The following is a 16,311-nucleotide window of genomic DNA, read 5'->3' on the forward strand; positions in this document are numbered from 1 at the left end:
TGCAAAACTTTATCGCGGGTGCGAAACTAATTGAATACCGCCCTTTATGTTAATGTGAATATCCATTCAAATAATGGAGGGAATTGTGCATCTGCAAGCGATAACCAGTGCCGCCCAATGATTTTACTCCAGCCACCGCCGCCGTCATAGTATCAGCACTTGCAAGAGATACTTCAGAAGCAGGCGCTGTAGAGAGTACCAGCGGCTGGCCTGTGCGGGATGTGGAAAACGGAGGTGTTGGCGGTTGTGCTATAGTGAATTGTCCTGGATGCAGTCAGCAGGTAGGTAGGGAGCGCGCACACACGCCTACCTCTGTGGAGGGGGAGGGGCCTCAGAGACATCATTGTACCGGGTCCCAAACCTTCTGTTGCCGGCACTGGAAGCAGGCTCCCCTCCCCTTATGCATGATGCGGAATCACACAGAGCTTTTGATCCACGTCCACAACACTCCCATGACACTCCTACAAGTCAGAGTGGTTTTTCACGATCACTTTATCACCACCCGGTTCACGCCTGAAAAATGTCCTATTTCCTGGAAAGACAGATCTGGCCAAGTTGCGTGTGACTCAGAATAGTATGGCCATATGAAAAATGTGCAAAGTCATCTACTGTATGCGCATATGCTGTAAGCAAAAACACGCCATTTGTGTCCATAGAGAGCGATACGTGCGACTCAGAATCATCAGCTCCTTCTTTCACTTAAAAAAGGTCTCTCAATTTAAAAAGAGATTAATCAAAAATGTTGGAAGTAATTAAAAATGAAATACAATAAAGCAAAAAAGTTTGTAAAAATTACAAATATTTTTTTGAAAGTCTTCAGTAAATTTTCCTAATGGTGTTAACTCCTCATTGGTCTCCCCAATCGCCACTTCCACCCATTTTTCCATGCTGTTACAATACAACAACAGCATAGCATGAGGGATACAAATAAAAGAAATACAAATATAAAGATCTTCGCATTTTGGGGTATATATTGGTAATCTCATTAATTGTGTAAAATGTATTGGCAATAAAGATTACTAGCAGAACCTATGCTGAAAGTTGTCAGCAATGTGTCATGGAGGTCAGTCCATACAATGAATAGCTTAACCAGGGATTGGTTTATTAACCAGGTAGAAAGCAGGATGAGAAAATACAGGGTTAATGCAGCACAATGCAGGTATATACAGTTTGAACCGATCCAGCCGAGAGCGGGTTAACTAACCACCTAACCCCCATCCCCCCCAACCCTCCTTTAGGGGTGCCTAACCCTAACTTCCCCCTAGTGCCTAACCCTAACCTCCCCCCTGGGGTGCCTAAACCTAACTCCCCCTCCCCGCACCCTAAACCTAACCGTCCTGGGGGGGTGCCTAACCCTAACCTCCCCCTGGGGGTGCCTGACCCTAACCCCCCATTCCCCTAACCTAACCCTCCTGGGGGGTGCCTAACCCTAAGCCCCCCCCGGGAGCCCCTGAACCTAACCCCCCCCACCTGGCTATCCGCTCTGACGCCCAGCTTACTGTACCTACGATCAGGAAGCCAGGCATCGGGATTTCAACGTGGGGTTGATGATCGGCATCAGGATTTCGACGCCTATCATTTGTCTCTTGCCAGGATTAAACAGTCGGGAAGCCGGCGGTTGGCATTCCAACCGCCGGCTTCCTAACTACATCCTGGGCCAATGTAATAGAGTCTGAGAACATGCAAAATCAGATGTTTTTAGACTAAAAACTTTCTCGCTTTAAACTCTCATCCAGATGTTTTTCCATTTTGAAGATAAAACTTGACCAATGTAATAGTGTGAGAGGTTACTGCTAACCTCTCACATTTTCTAAACTCTCACCCTATTGCATTTGGCCAATAGTGTCTGTATCACGCACCTGCAGATACATGCAGTGGTGGCAGTGGAATATATAGTGTGGCTAGCATTGCTGACACAGTGATGTATAGTGTCCTGCTGTTCATATAAGTAGCACTGTTAGGTCTCTGGCACAACCTGCCTCAGGAGACACAAAGGGGCATGTCCTTACAGTCTAGAGCAGGGGTGGGGAACCTTTTTCCTGCCATGGGCCATTTTGATATATATAACATTATTTGCGGACCTGGTGCCGGCCATATCACCTCCACGTGACATCACACGGGGCGGAGCCACAATCTCCGGTGATTACAGACATGCCTGGAGCATCCAGAGGATGTTCCGGCGAGCTGTAAGGGCAGTTTTGTGACCGTCTGAAGCATCCTAAGGGCGCTCTAGGTGGCACTGCTGCATAGATTCTGGCTGCAGGGTGCCATTCTAGGCACTCTGCTGGCCAGATGAGGCTAGCAGAGAAAAGCTCTGAGGGCCAGACCAAATGATTCCGCGTGCCTTATAAGGCCCTCGGTTCCCCATCCCTGGTCTAGAGGACAGAGAGAAAGACGCACAGTCATGGCACGCATGAGCAATAGCACATCCGCTACTACAGGGACCCGGCAGATATGAGGAGACAGAGCCGAGCGCTCTCATCAAACCCCCCCTCTCAAAACTGTCTCTGGTTACATGGCAATACAAGATATTGCTGTAACCAAAAACACAGGAGAATACATAAATAACATAACACATCAACATTTTGAAAAGCACTCCAGCCCACACTATTGCAGTAAGGCATTGAGCAGGTGATGCCAGACCCTTAGGTAAAATATCTGCAAGGTTTTCCTTGCTAGTCACATAATTAATTCCACCTAAGTGCTATCTACCGGCTCTCTTATGAAATGGTGTATTATGTCAATATGCTTAGATTGACCATGATGTTTGGTCCTGGACGACAAATCAATTGCACCTTTATTGACACATGCAAGGGCTGATGGTGTCATTTGAGCTAAGAAGACCCAGTTAACACAAAGTCTCCTTTGGCCACAGTGCCTCTTTGGCTGTTTCTCTGAGTGCCATATACTCAGCTTCAGTGGTAGACAAGGCAACAGGGGCATGTACAACGGGTAGATAAGTTCTGCACTGAGTATCACCACACAGTGATGCCTCTGGTTCCAAGCACCCTGCTAACCAGAAGCAAGGGCCATGGGGCATCAACAGTGCCGCCCAAGGGCACGTTTTTTTGTGCGCATTTTACTTGAGCAGGTAAAAAGGTATGGAAAATCTTTGTTTTAAGGGAAAAATGTCTCAATACATGGCCTGATTCATTACGGATTGCAACTGCAATAGCATACGCAGATTGGCCAATGGTGTGTACTACACATGTGTATGCACCGCAGTGCATGTGCGTGAATCAGCATTGTGATCGCCCTGTGATCACCTACACAGATAGGAATCCATCACAGAGTGAGTGATAGGCTGTAAGTGTTTGGGGGGTGGTGACGGGGGACTGGTTAGAGAAATGCAGGTGAGTCTGTCTGTTTCAACTAGAGATGTGCAGACTCGGATCGGATTTTCCAGCCAAGTTTGGATTTTTCCCGCCAAAAATCAGGTCTCAGAAAGCAGCAAAAAGTCATCTTTTATGGACAAACATCATCTTTCATGGACTAAGTGGGAAAATCCAAACCGAACCACGCCTGCACATCTCTAGTTTGAATACTGTTACATGGGTGTGTATAAATTAGCCACTACGACGGCATACACAGCTTGTGCACTCACTGCGTGTGACGAGGTTAGCTATTTCTGAGTAAGGTCAGACCTGTTGTAATTGTGTGTGAAGGGCCAATGTTAATCAATGTTCCTGATGTATACGGAGGACTGCAAGGTATTACGGATGTGAGATAGCAATACTGGGCGGCAGTGGGCGTCTCTATGCTGGCTGTGCAACGGCATTGGGATAGCATTCATTTCCATATTTTCGTAGTGGGTCTGCATGCGAAATTACAGCTGTGATCGCAATAGCAATCCATAATGAATCAGGCCCACAGTGCAGAACTTCTGGTACACCCCTCCCAATGAATAAAGGAGGGGTTTATATAGCATAATTTGGGAGATAAAGACATGTCAGTTTTCAGGTAAATTTCTCTAAAAAGCTCAATAATGGGTAAAAAGATGTGGGACAGGCATATGGAGGTGTTGTGGTGATAGTAGAGGGGTTTTTGCAGCTGAGAGGTAAAAGTGTTAATTCCAACCTTTTAAAAACTTGTATAAAAACACTGAGAAATGACTCTGCAGACATTTTTCTGTACCCCAAAATCCTGGAAAAACTATATTCTGCTGATAAACTCTTGTCGCTATCACTTTTCAAACATTAATAAAAAATGCAAAAATCAGCCATTTGACACCATTTAAAAACTTTCAGTACTTTCCTAATGGCCACTAACACCCCTCTATATGGTCCTGCTAACTCAGGTGCCTCTGTTTTGGGGTCCAGGGTGGTTTTCTCCCTGGTCACATTTTTTGGAAAAGTCACATCTACTGCGAATTGCCATTTCTAATTGGTTCTTGCATATCTTGGAGCAATGTATGTAAGTTTCATGAAACAAACTCGCACCTAATTGGATTGACATAAAAATGTTACTCCTGGTGATACAGGCACATTACAAAAATGTTGAAAGCAACCAGGTTATAGAGTAGGATACCTTTCCAGACATAGAGCAAAGCAACAAAATAGAAATCATGTAAAAAAAACATCCAAAAGCATATACAATAAGCATTGTAACCCCATCCCAGAATAAATGTCTGCTAAATATGTTATTTACATGATGTCTGCTTTAGTCATGTATAACTATAAATAAGCTATTCTGAAAACTTTGTTCCCTGTGATTTACCCCCCTACACTGTGGTTAGCAAACTAATTGGTGTTATTATTATGTAACTTTTAGCAATACTTTGTTACCATTCCATTTAAAAACAAATCCTCAAATGAACATATATTAGTAACATTATAACTGTTCTTACATTTTTCTTTATTGTACAAATGACACTGACACATGAAAGTTTGTGCGTATTATTTTGCTACAGCCTGAGTTGTGTAGTTTTCTGTCCTTGCATCAGAATAGGAAAGAGATACAGTATGTGACCTGTGTACTGTAGATAGTAGTGTGTGAGAGCCAGTGCCAGAGTATTGATATACAGTACAGTAGTAGTGAAGGCAGCAGATGCTTACTGCAGTGCAATACAAGGAGCAGGCTTTGCCCTTGCCTGAGGATGACGTGCTTAGGACCAGGCACAGCTATAGACAGGCAGGGGAGAGACTCTGCTTGTCTGTACTAGGAGGAGGGAGCACTGCAGGGACTGGACTGCTGCTGCCACACACACACTCACTCACACTTGTTATTCCCATCAACTTTTCCTCTGCTGCTTTTTCTTCCCTCTCTTATCTGTGCTCCAGAGGATTATATGATTTTCTTATTCAAAGAAGAAAAAACAGCATCCAATAATGCAGAGCATGCACCTGATTCGGTGGGAAAGGACAGAAATCCAGCAGAAGAAAAACAGATGTGAATGGAAATATTAAAGGTTCCCCCCCCACACCCCCCTCTTTGCACATAGGACAATACAAGAGACAGGATACAGCATTGCTTCAAGGAAGGAGGGAGTTATTTTTCTGGATCTCAGCTTTAAACTACCAGAGTCTGTCAGGTCATCTGGACCTTAAAAAACCCACAGTCCTTGAATTTAAATATGGACAGCAGACATAGGAGGACATAGGCAACGTCTGGTAATGAGTGTGCCCTTCCTATAAAGAAGAAAGAAAAGTCTTGTTTCCCACTGACTTGTAGAGGGGGCACCTATGCCTGGGCATGGCAAAGGGGGACCACTGATGTTCCGTAGCCTGCTGGAGTGATTGGTGCAGCTGCGGTGAGTGAGGATGGCTGGCACAGGTAGACGAGAGCTGGGGTGCAGAGGTAGACGTGACAGAGTGATGGGATGCTGCTGCCAGCTATTGCATCTGCACCCTGTGCTTCTGCTGATGTTGCTCTGCATGCGGTGCTGCAGAGCTCAGGTGTACAACCTCAGCCTGGCCGTGGACGAGGGGCTGCCAGCGGGCACCTTAGTTGGAGATATCCGTGCGGGACTTCCAGAGGGGAGCCCCGGTGAAGGCTTTTTCTTGTCGGAGGAAGGAGGCGAGTCCCCGGTGCTGCGGGACTTTCAGGTGGACACAGAGACCGGCATCGTGCGGACACTGCGGCTGCTGGACAGGGAGAGGAGGGAGCGTTACAGCTTTGTGGCTGCCACCCTGCAGGGAGACGTGGTGCAGGTGGAGATCAGGGTGCGGGATGTTAATGACCACTCTCCCACCTTCCCTGTGCCAGCACTCCGGCTACAGGTGTCTGAGCTGACACCCCCAGGTACCACCTTCAGACTGCCTGCTGCCCGGGACCCGGACTCTGTCCACTATGGGCTGATGGGCTACACTCTGCTCCGGGGCAGCCAAGAGGCACAATTCATCATTAGGTATGGGGATGGCACATTCAGTGTGGGCTCTGGAAAGGATGCTCCCACCATGGGTCAGACAGCGAGGAGTGGAGGGGTTAATAGCTCAAGAGCAACTCTAAAGATGGGGAAAGCGAGAGAGGAGTTTGTGCAGGAAAATATACATGGAGACATGACTGTGGGTCCAGCAGGCTTTATACATGGGATAGTAAGGGAAGAGTCAGAAGAAGAACATGACTTAGGGCCATGGGTTGCAGTGATGTCTGGTGACTTGGCCAGGTACCCTAATACTAAGGGACAAGGTGAGAAATCAGATGCTGTAAGGCAGGGACTGAGGGATTTGGAGCATACAGATGGCCCTTCCTATGGGGGTGAGCAGCACGAATTTGTTGCAGAAGGGCATTCTACTGATACACATTCTGATGGCTATCTCTATGACTCATATACAGGGGCAAATGGTGACCAGTTAGGCTCACACGAGGAGGTACAGGTAGAAAGGTCATATTCTAACCTGCACCCCTTGGACCTTGTGCTGGTACACTGGCTAGACAGGGAGAAGCAAGATGGGTATCAGTTAGAAGTGGAAGCTTTTGATGGCGGCCACCCTCGTAGAACTGGGACACTTTTTATAGATATCACAGTTCTGGATGCTAATGACAATCCCCCAAGCTTTGAACAGCCTAAATATAATGGGTGGGTATGGGAAAGTGCACCAGTAGGTACTCCAATTTGCACTGTGCATGCAACTGATCCAGATTTAGGTAGCAATGGTGAAGTCAGCTATAGTCTATGGTCTGATGAAGGTTATTTTACTGTTGAAGAGACTAGTGGAGAGGTAAGGGTCAATCGTCCCTTGGATAGAGAGCAAAAGGCCCTGCATCAGCTAGTGGTCCAAGCTAAGGATGGAGGCATGCAGCCTGAAGTATCTAGTGTCCTTGTCATGATAAAAGTCCTTGATGTTAATGATAACAAACCCCAAATAGAAGTCACAATCCTCACTGACAGTGGACACCCCGAAATATCAGAGGGAGCACAAGTTGGAGAGTATGTAGCCCGAATTTCTGTCTCTGACCCTGATTTAGAGCTGGAGGCGTTACCTTCAGAGGCTACTGAAGATAAGGACATGATAGACCATGCAGGGAAAATTCAATATAGAGGAAATTTGAGAGAAAGTGATGGCACAACAGAGCATTCCCTGTTAAATATAACACTCAACAATGATGAGGGACACAGCAAAATATCTCAGAACATAGAAAAAAAAAGAAAAACATTGGAACCTGGACACTTTGGGACAATGCAACATGTGTCTGTGACTTTGGAAGGGGCTGATGGCTCCTTTTCTCTGCGCCCTGCTGGAGCTCAGGTATATTTTCTATGTGTTGAAGCTCCTCTTGACCGAGAACAAAAAGATTTATATGAGCTGCGGGTGTTGGCTACAGATTCGGGCTCACCTCCTTTACAGACTCTTAAAACACTACTTTTGAGAATCGCTGATTTAAATGATCAGCCCCCTATTTTTAATCAGCCCGAAGGATACCAGGCCACAGTATCAGAAGCAGCGTCTCCTGGCACTGCTGTGCTTACTGTTAAGGCACAGGACTTAGATGATGATGGCCCAAACTCTAGTATAACCTACACTCTCCAGAACAGCACATTTTCCTCAGCTTTTATGTTGCATCCATATACAGGGGTCCTAAGCATTATTAAAAAACTTGACCACGAGGCAGAAACTGTTTTGAACTTGGTTGTTGTAGCTACTGACCATGGGGACCCCCTACTCTCCTCCATTTGTCAAGTGATCATAATGGTTGAGGATGTCAATGACAATGAACCAGTCTTCTTACAGCAGTTCTACAATGTAACCTTACAGGAACATTCTACCATGGGACACTGCTTCCTTCAGGTAAGAAATACAAATTACACTATTTTAATATTTTTTCTTGAATTTTTGAGAAGCCCATCTGAAGAAAAGTTCATATTTTATTTACATATATGCCAGCAACATTATTTTATTGATCTTTATAATTATAGATCCTTTTCAGTAATCATTACACAAATATCATTGATCACATCTTCTCACTAGTCTTTATCTTGCTTTCTATTTGTATGACAATAATAGTAAAGTAGCTGTCCTTTCACATCAGCACTGAGCTACAGAAACACCTGTTGTGTCTCATACCCCCCTTGTTATCTACTTATTCCTTATGTAGGAGATGATTAGTACATTACACCAGCCTCTGGCTGCAGGTATAGCTCATGAATCCCACTCTCATCTACTGTAGGATCATTCTAAATAGATGTCTTAGCAGGTGGACTTCAAGGTTCTTGTAACTAAAGTTGATCCCCTTTGCCCAAATATGTGTACTTCAGCTGTAAAGTTCTCATTTCTAATACCGCTTTTACACGGATGTACTTAGCTCTGAAAAGGGATAAAGTGGAGAGTGATAAGGTACCAGCCACTCAGCTCCCAACTGTCATGTTACAGGCTGTGTTTGAAAAATGACAGTTGGGGGCTGATTGACTGGTCGTTTATCACTCTCCACTTTATCACTTTTCAGAGCTTATAGTACATCTGGCCCTCAATTCCCAGGTCTGACTTGGTATTTGGAACACAGTTCCAAACCAGGTCAGACCAGGGACAGCTCCCCTACAGACCGTGACGCCGCCCTGGATTATTCCCAGGTTGGCGCTGTTCACACTGCACACAGGTGCAGTGGAACTGGTCTTCCGGTGCTTGGAGATGATGTAATCTAAAATCCGAAAATCGCCATCCTGTAAACGGGACCCGGGCCGGACGACCCGGGTTACTCGTTTACACTGCAGAGTTACAGGGGTCTTTCCCGTGTTAAACCTTGCAAACTACCTGAGTTGGATTGCCGGGTCACTCACCTGGGAATCCAACCCTGGACCCTTTTACCCCTAGCAGCAACCCGGGTTTTAGCTGTGGGGTAAAAGGGGTATAACTGATGTGATGATGCTGAAGCTGGGACTGTTGATTTAATGCCAAATTCTTTGCTATTTACAAATCATTCCACTTTCCTTCTTTAAGGTTCATGTGTATTAGGGAATTGTATGTATATATTCCGACATAAACCATTTCACCATGGTAAAGGTTTGTGTCAGTTTGTCCCACACCTACTAATTGCAATAACTTGTGCTTAATTTAATAATTGATATTCAACAAACTCTTAAAATAGATCTATCATGTATCTGTTCTTTTAATTCTACATCATACATCATTTAACTAAGCCTATAATGTGTGGTATTGTTCCGTCCTGTTTCTTTAGTCCCACAATTGTAACTTCTGCGGTTGGTGCAGAGGTGGTGATATTAGTACTATGTGCATAATAGTCACCAGCATGTTAGTGTAATTAAAGTCTCACACTTTGTTGCTGTTACCTGCATCACTGCCATCACATGCTGAGTCGACGCTTGGAGAGGAGATCATTCCAAAGCGCCGGCACTTCCTATGCTTAGAATGGGACCTGGGTCACTTTGACCCAGGTTACCCGTTTACACTGCATCGCGAGCCGGGTTGAACCCGTGTTCAGCCCAGGGTTGAAATGGCGGGTCGATCCGGTTTATTTCAACCTGGCCCTTTCACACTGCACAGTAACCCAGGTTTCTGCGCATTCACGTGAAATGACCCGGGTTATTGCTTGTAGTGTGAAAAGGGTATTAGTGAGACTGGACCTGATGCTGATCTGAGACACGCGACATCTATAAGCAAAATGAGAGACCCCTCCAGCTGACTTTCTTGCTCTGAGATATCTGACATCTGGAAGCAGAGTAAGACACCACTCCAATTAACTGTTCTTCTCTGAGACATGGGACATCTGGAAGCAGGATGAGAGACAGATCCAGCAGAATCTCCTGCTTGGAGAGCAGGCCATTTGGCATTATCACACTATTATACTGCAGCTCATAGTTGATAGATTGGATGACAGGTACCTTTTTAACCTCAATTATTCAATTCAAGGACAGGTTATTGCAAGTGAAAAATCTGTGGGATAAACAGGTGCACTCTAGTAAAATTGGGCTTGTTGAAAGCTATGAATTATTTTATTAGCAGATGTACGTGTTTTACCACATTACTATTTACATTTCTGTATCAATAATGGATCTGTTTTTATTTCCACTTAGTTGGCTAGCATGAGTTATATGTGCTATGCATGTTACTTGAGGAAGCAAAACAGGTGTCCCAACCACAGTATGCGCAATGAATTGTCTTTTCCAGAGGCAAACGTACAGTATTTGTTTTCTATGGATTCAAAATCGCTGAGCAAGTTCCTTTCACTAAAATAAATCTGTGTTAAACGTAAGGTCCACTGTGCTAATTGGAAAGCTGCAATGTCATCTGTTCAAATTATTGAAACTATTGGAATTTTTCTCTTCTGAAGAGGAAAAGTGGAGGTGTTTCCCATAGCAACCAATCAAATTCTACCTATCATTTATCTTGCTCATTCTATAAAATGATTAACAGAATCTGTTTGTTTGCTATGGACAACACCACTTTTCCTCTTTAAAAGGTTTGATAAAGCTCCCCCATAATAATCATTTCTATTAACGTTATATTATATTATGTTGCATGAGTATCATAACATGTACTATGCAGCATAAATTATTAAAAACATGGGCAGGGCTGTCAAGAGACCTTTTGGGCTATGGTAACAGAGGGTGTGACAAAGTGAAAATGGATGTGATTGAGGGGCCTATTCAACAACACTAAAATAATGGTTTTAAGGACATTTCCTTAATTACCATTTTTTTTGTATTTATTAACACACTTAACGCAGGAGATATCTCTGACATCTCCTGGTTAAGTCCTCCTGCGTTAATTCGCCTGCGTTAATTTCCACACTCCCCATACATTAGTATGGGTATGTAGATATTAGGCTATTAATCAAATTCCGAAAATTACGTATTTTCGGAATTTGATGGTGTTACTATGCACCACTCTCAGGTGGCGAATAGCGACTTACACTTACCTGCTTTCAACGTGAGCAGGTCCTCCTCGGCTCCCTCCGTCGCTCCCTGTTCCCTCCTCCGGCTCCGGAAACACTGCTGCAAACCAGGAAAACCAGAGGAAAAAAATATAATAGTGGAAACACTGCACTCCACCCCTCTTTGTGTGACAGGACACATCATTCAGAGTTGTATTGATGGCCATCGAGCATCGATGGTTAACAAACATCTATGTTTAACCACAGAAGGCTGATGTTTTTGCCTTTGATGGTGAGATTCAATTGTTCATCACCATTGATGGCGGGATCGGTATAAAATACCACCAGACGGTTCAAATCCCAACGCCAGAAGACCGGCAACAGAAAATCCCGACAGGTAAGTATTTTGACTATTACTAATCCTACAGCCCCTTACCCTAACCCTCCTTTAGGGGTGCCTAATCCTAACTTGCCCCCCCCCAAGTGCCTAACCCCCCCTGCCTAAACCTAACCCCCTCTTCCCCGCAGCCTAAACCTATGCCTCCCAGGGGGTGTCTAACCCTAACCACCCTTACCCTAGCCTAACCCTAACCCTCCAAGGGGGGTGCCTAACCCTAAGTCCCCCCTAACCTTACCCTCCCCCCCATGGCTGTCTGCGCCCGCCGCCCTGCTTACCTTCGTCCGGTATGCCGGGCGTCGGGTTCCCGGCATAGGTAAAATGACAGGCGTCTGGATTTTGACGCCTATCATTAGACCCTGCCGGGACTAGACAGTCAGGAGGCCGGCAGTCGGCATTGCTACTGCCGGCTTTCTGACTGCATCCCTTGATGGCACAGAGCCAAGCAATGTTTTTTTTTCTCCATGTGCTAGGACACGGAGCTTAGTTCTGCCCAGAAGCGTATCTATAATGGGTGCAGGGTGTGCACACACCCTGCACCCATATAATCTTATACTTACATGTCCGTAGTCTCCAGAGTGCTGCTCTGCAGCCCCCGGCCCAGCGCTGCAAAACAGCAAAAATCACTGGGTAAATGGCGGCGGCTATTTTCCCAGTGACTCTTGCATATGCAGTACTGCCGTCCCCTGGAAAATGGAGCAGGCACCATTTTCCCGGAGATTCACGCATGTGCAGTAGATTTTGGCAGTAAGCCAGAGAGAGGAGGGGACCACACTGAGTCTGCACATGGGCCTCCTCCTCTCATAAACCGCCCCTGGTTCCTCCCCAGAACATGGCCGGCAAAGCCCTGTTCCCACTCCTGAACAGGCACGCTGCCCGGCCAGTATTAAAACAGGAATGACCATCGGTGGATGAAACCATCAATGGGTCACAGCTGATAGTTTCATACTATCAATGCCAACCACCAATGATACCATCGATGGTTAGCTTACCAATTGCCATCCCTAAGCTGTATCATTCTGCCCATCTCTTCATCAACAGATCACAAACAGAGCACTATATCACTCCATCCATTATCACTGGGTGGGGCCACATAAATATGGTGATATTGTAACTATCATGGGCCAGCTTCAAAAAGCTAAAATGTATGGTACTTAGTAAACAAAGAAAGCTATGGGGACTGCTTATGCAAAGAACAATAGAAGACGTTTGCAGCGGAATCCTTATGCTAAATAGCCCCAATACTATATAATCATCATTTTTATCACAATGAGTACTTTTTAGGCATCACGGTGGCACAATGGTTAGCTTGCTCCCACAGCACAGAGGTCTTGAGCCTGATTCAGAGGTTGGAACAGGTGCTATTGGTGGTCAGCCACCTGAAACTTTCTGCAAATGCCGCTACAAGCTCCTTCCCTTGTGTACATCAGTGCAGCCGAATACTGAGATGCCCGCTTTCAGCCTTAGTGCATGAAGTAATACTGATTGGTGCATCCTTAGACACCATCATCAATCGCATCATCAAAAGTTTCTCCTCTGAGTATGGATTCTGTGCACACAAACACTTTCATTGACACGGCCACCGATTGGACAATTTTTGCATGCATATCTAGCTACCTACCAGTCACCAGATCGCCTCTTGGGTTCAATTCCCACCAAGACCCTATCTGCATGGAGATTAATTGGCTTCTGACAAATAAATAACCTTAGTGTAAGTGTAAGTAACTCCACTGGGGTAGTTACTCATGTGAATTACTAAATATTTTGTGTGAAGCGCTGTGGAATATGTGTGCGTTATATAAATGCCAGTTAATAATTAAATATTTCTTAAAAAAATAATATAAGAGCAGAAAATACATACTGTATATTGCGACTTTTGTTTTTAGAACACATACGATGGTACTCCTACGGTCCAGGGGAGTTTGGGTGTATTGGAAGATCCTCTACTCATAGAATTCCCATTTATTTCATGTTTTATTGTACTCCAGGAAAATGTGCACCAATGCAATGTACAAGGGTGTTGTCTATACTCATTGCATTCCGTGTCCCAGGGGAAAAAATGTGCATTAAATATAGCTTCATAATGAATTTATCTGGGCAGTTATATGATTTACAAAATGAAGAGGAGAAAATGACTGCATATTTAATTCAGACTAATGTCCCAGATTGCTACTAATGCAATAAGCACTTTGACCGATTGGCTGCTGTCTAGGGCTGGAGAAGACATTGTGGTGGGTATGACGTTATGATGGTGTGTAAATTACTTTCTAGTTATACCATGGCAATGTGCAACCATATGCAAACAAAGCAAATTAGAGGTCTCCAAGTACCAGGACATTGGTTTTAAACCAGGTTTCAGACGTTCCATTGCTCTTCAGTTACTTTGACCTCTCAATCAATATGTTAAAATTATAAAGGCTATCATATGTCACAGTCTACATGGAATAGCAGATTCTCTCTATTCTATTCTCTTCTCTCTTGTGTGTTTTAGTTCTGAACTTCTGTTACATTTTATGGCATATGGCAAAGTGCTAGAGACACAGCGAATGGATGACTTCTGACTCCTAATAAAGCATCTAATAAATCACTGTTATGAAAGAGAAAAATGGAATTACGGTTTATAATTTTTACAACACTTTCTCTCTTTCTCAAGCATACATGTCATAGCTATAGATATATAGTATTATATTTATATAAGTATTACATATTATAGATCCGTCATTCGCTGGGTCGCTAGCCGTGGTAGTCAGCATTGACAATTTTTTTTCCACCCATCTCTCTCTCTCTTTTCCTGTCTTATACAATCTCTGGCTCTTCAAAACTTCCCCATTTCCCGTCTCTCTCTCTTTACCCTTATTCACCCATCTTTCTCTCCTCCGTCTCCCCCCCCCCCCTTATCTCTATTCTCTCCCTTTTTTCTAATCAAGTGTATGCAGTGCAATTATTGATCTGGCCAATATATTGATGTAGTATGAATATCTGACTGTTGATATGTCATTCATGAGTGCACCTATCCATCCCTACATCTCCCCTGAGGTGCCAGCACAAAGAGGCTCCGCTCAGTGCAGGAAAACTTGTGCCTGACCTACCAGCCTGCTGGGAGCGATAGGCAGAGAAGCTGAATTTGTGATTTGGGGAGTTATAAGGAGAGATGAGGGGAGATCAGGGGAAGTGAGAATTGTCAGAGATAAGATGTGTGACCATCCAGTTGTAAGGGGAGGTGGCAGTGTCCTGGCAGCCAGCCAGTGAGAAATGTAAGCTGAGGTGTCAGTGCAGTGTCCTGGCATGCAACCAGTGACAGCTGTGAGGGGAGGTGGCAGGAGGCTGTGTTCTGACAGGCTGCCAGTGATAGCTGTGAGGAGAGAGGGGATGTGTCCTGGCAGGCAGCCAGTGAGAGCTATGAGGTCAGAGGGCTATGTAGGCAGGCAGTCACAGATAGCTGTGAACAGGTGGCAGGGTACCTGGCCTAGAGAGACATTAGAATCATTATGTAGTATAATTTATGTATGTTTACCTGTCGGTAACTTTTATTTTATGGATTTCGTCTTTTATATAGCAATGTAAAAAGGACAAAATGTCAATTTTTCTCCATGTGCTAGGACACGGAGCTTAGTTCTGCCCAGAAGCGTATCTATAATGGGTGCAGGGTGTGCACACACCCTGCACCCATATAATCTTATACTTACATGTCCGTAGTCTCCAGAGTGCTGCTCTGCAGCCCCCGGCCCAGCGCTGCAAAACAGCAAAAATCACTGAGTAAATGGCGGCGGCTATTTTCCCAGTGACTCTTGCATATGCAGTACTGCCGTCCCCTGGAAAATGGAGCAGGCACCATTTTCCCGGAGATTCACGCATGTGCAGTAGATTTTGGCAGTAAGCCAGAGAGAGGAGGGGACCACACTGAGTCTGCACATGGGCCTCCTCCTCTCATAAACCGCCCCTGGTTCCTCCCCAGAACATGGCCGGCAAAGCCCTGTTCCCACTCCTGAACAGGCACGCTGCCCGGCCAGTATTAAAACAGGAATGACCATCGGTGGATGAAACCATCAATGGGTCACAGCTGATAGTTTCATACTATCAATGCCAACCACCAATGATACCATCGATGGTTAGCTTACCAATTGCCATCCCTAAGCTGTATCATTCTGCCCATCTCTTCATCAACAGATCACAAACAGAGCACTATATCACTCCATCCATTATCACTGGGTGGGGCCACATAAATATGGTGATATTGTAACTATCATGGGCCAGCTTCAAAAAGCTAAAATGTATGGTACTTAGTAAACAAAGAAAGCTATGGGGACTGCTTATGCAAAGAACAATAGAAGACGTTTGCAGCGGTATCCTTATGCTAAATAGCCCCAATACTATATAATCATCATTTTGGTGGATTGACCAAAATGACTACATAAATAAATAGGATCCTGAGTGTAGAAGAGAACTTACAAAACTTTGGGAGCCCAGACCAGTCACCTTATACTATCATGGATACCAACCTCTCCAGCGAATGCTGAGATTGTCATATTGTCTATCTGATCTACTCATAATCCCTTATCAGCAGAGCAATATCATAATAAGGGGTCAAGAGTACAATTTTTATCACAATGAGTACTTTTTAGGCATCACGGTGGCACAATGGTTAG

General features: G+C 44.8%; 1 protein-coding gene across 1 annotated transcript in view; it reads left to right on the forward strand.

Annotated features, from left to right (window-relative positions):
• Positions 1-5,759: 5,759 nt before the first annotated feature.
• DCHS2 (dachsous cadherin-related 2) overlaps positions 5,760-16,311 on the forward strand; it is a 321,829-nt gene continuing 311,277 nt past the window's right edge. The window contains exons 1-2 of the mRNA XM_088475373.1: positions 5,760-6,399; positions 6,544-8,228. Coding sequence (XP_088331499.1) covers positions 5,760-6,399; positions 6,544-8,228 — 2,325 coding nt within the window. The remainder of the gene's footprint in view (positions 6,400-6,543; positions 8,229-16,311) is intronic.

The sequence above is a fragment of the Taudactylus pleione genome, unplaced genomic scaffold, assembly GCF_031769625.1.
Source record: "Taudactylus pleione unplaced genomic scaffold, aTauple2 ptg000170l, whole genome shotgun sequence".
NCBI classification, from domain to species: Eukaryota; Metazoa; Chordata; class Amphibia; order Anura; family Myobatrachidae; genus Taudactylus; species Taudactylus pleione.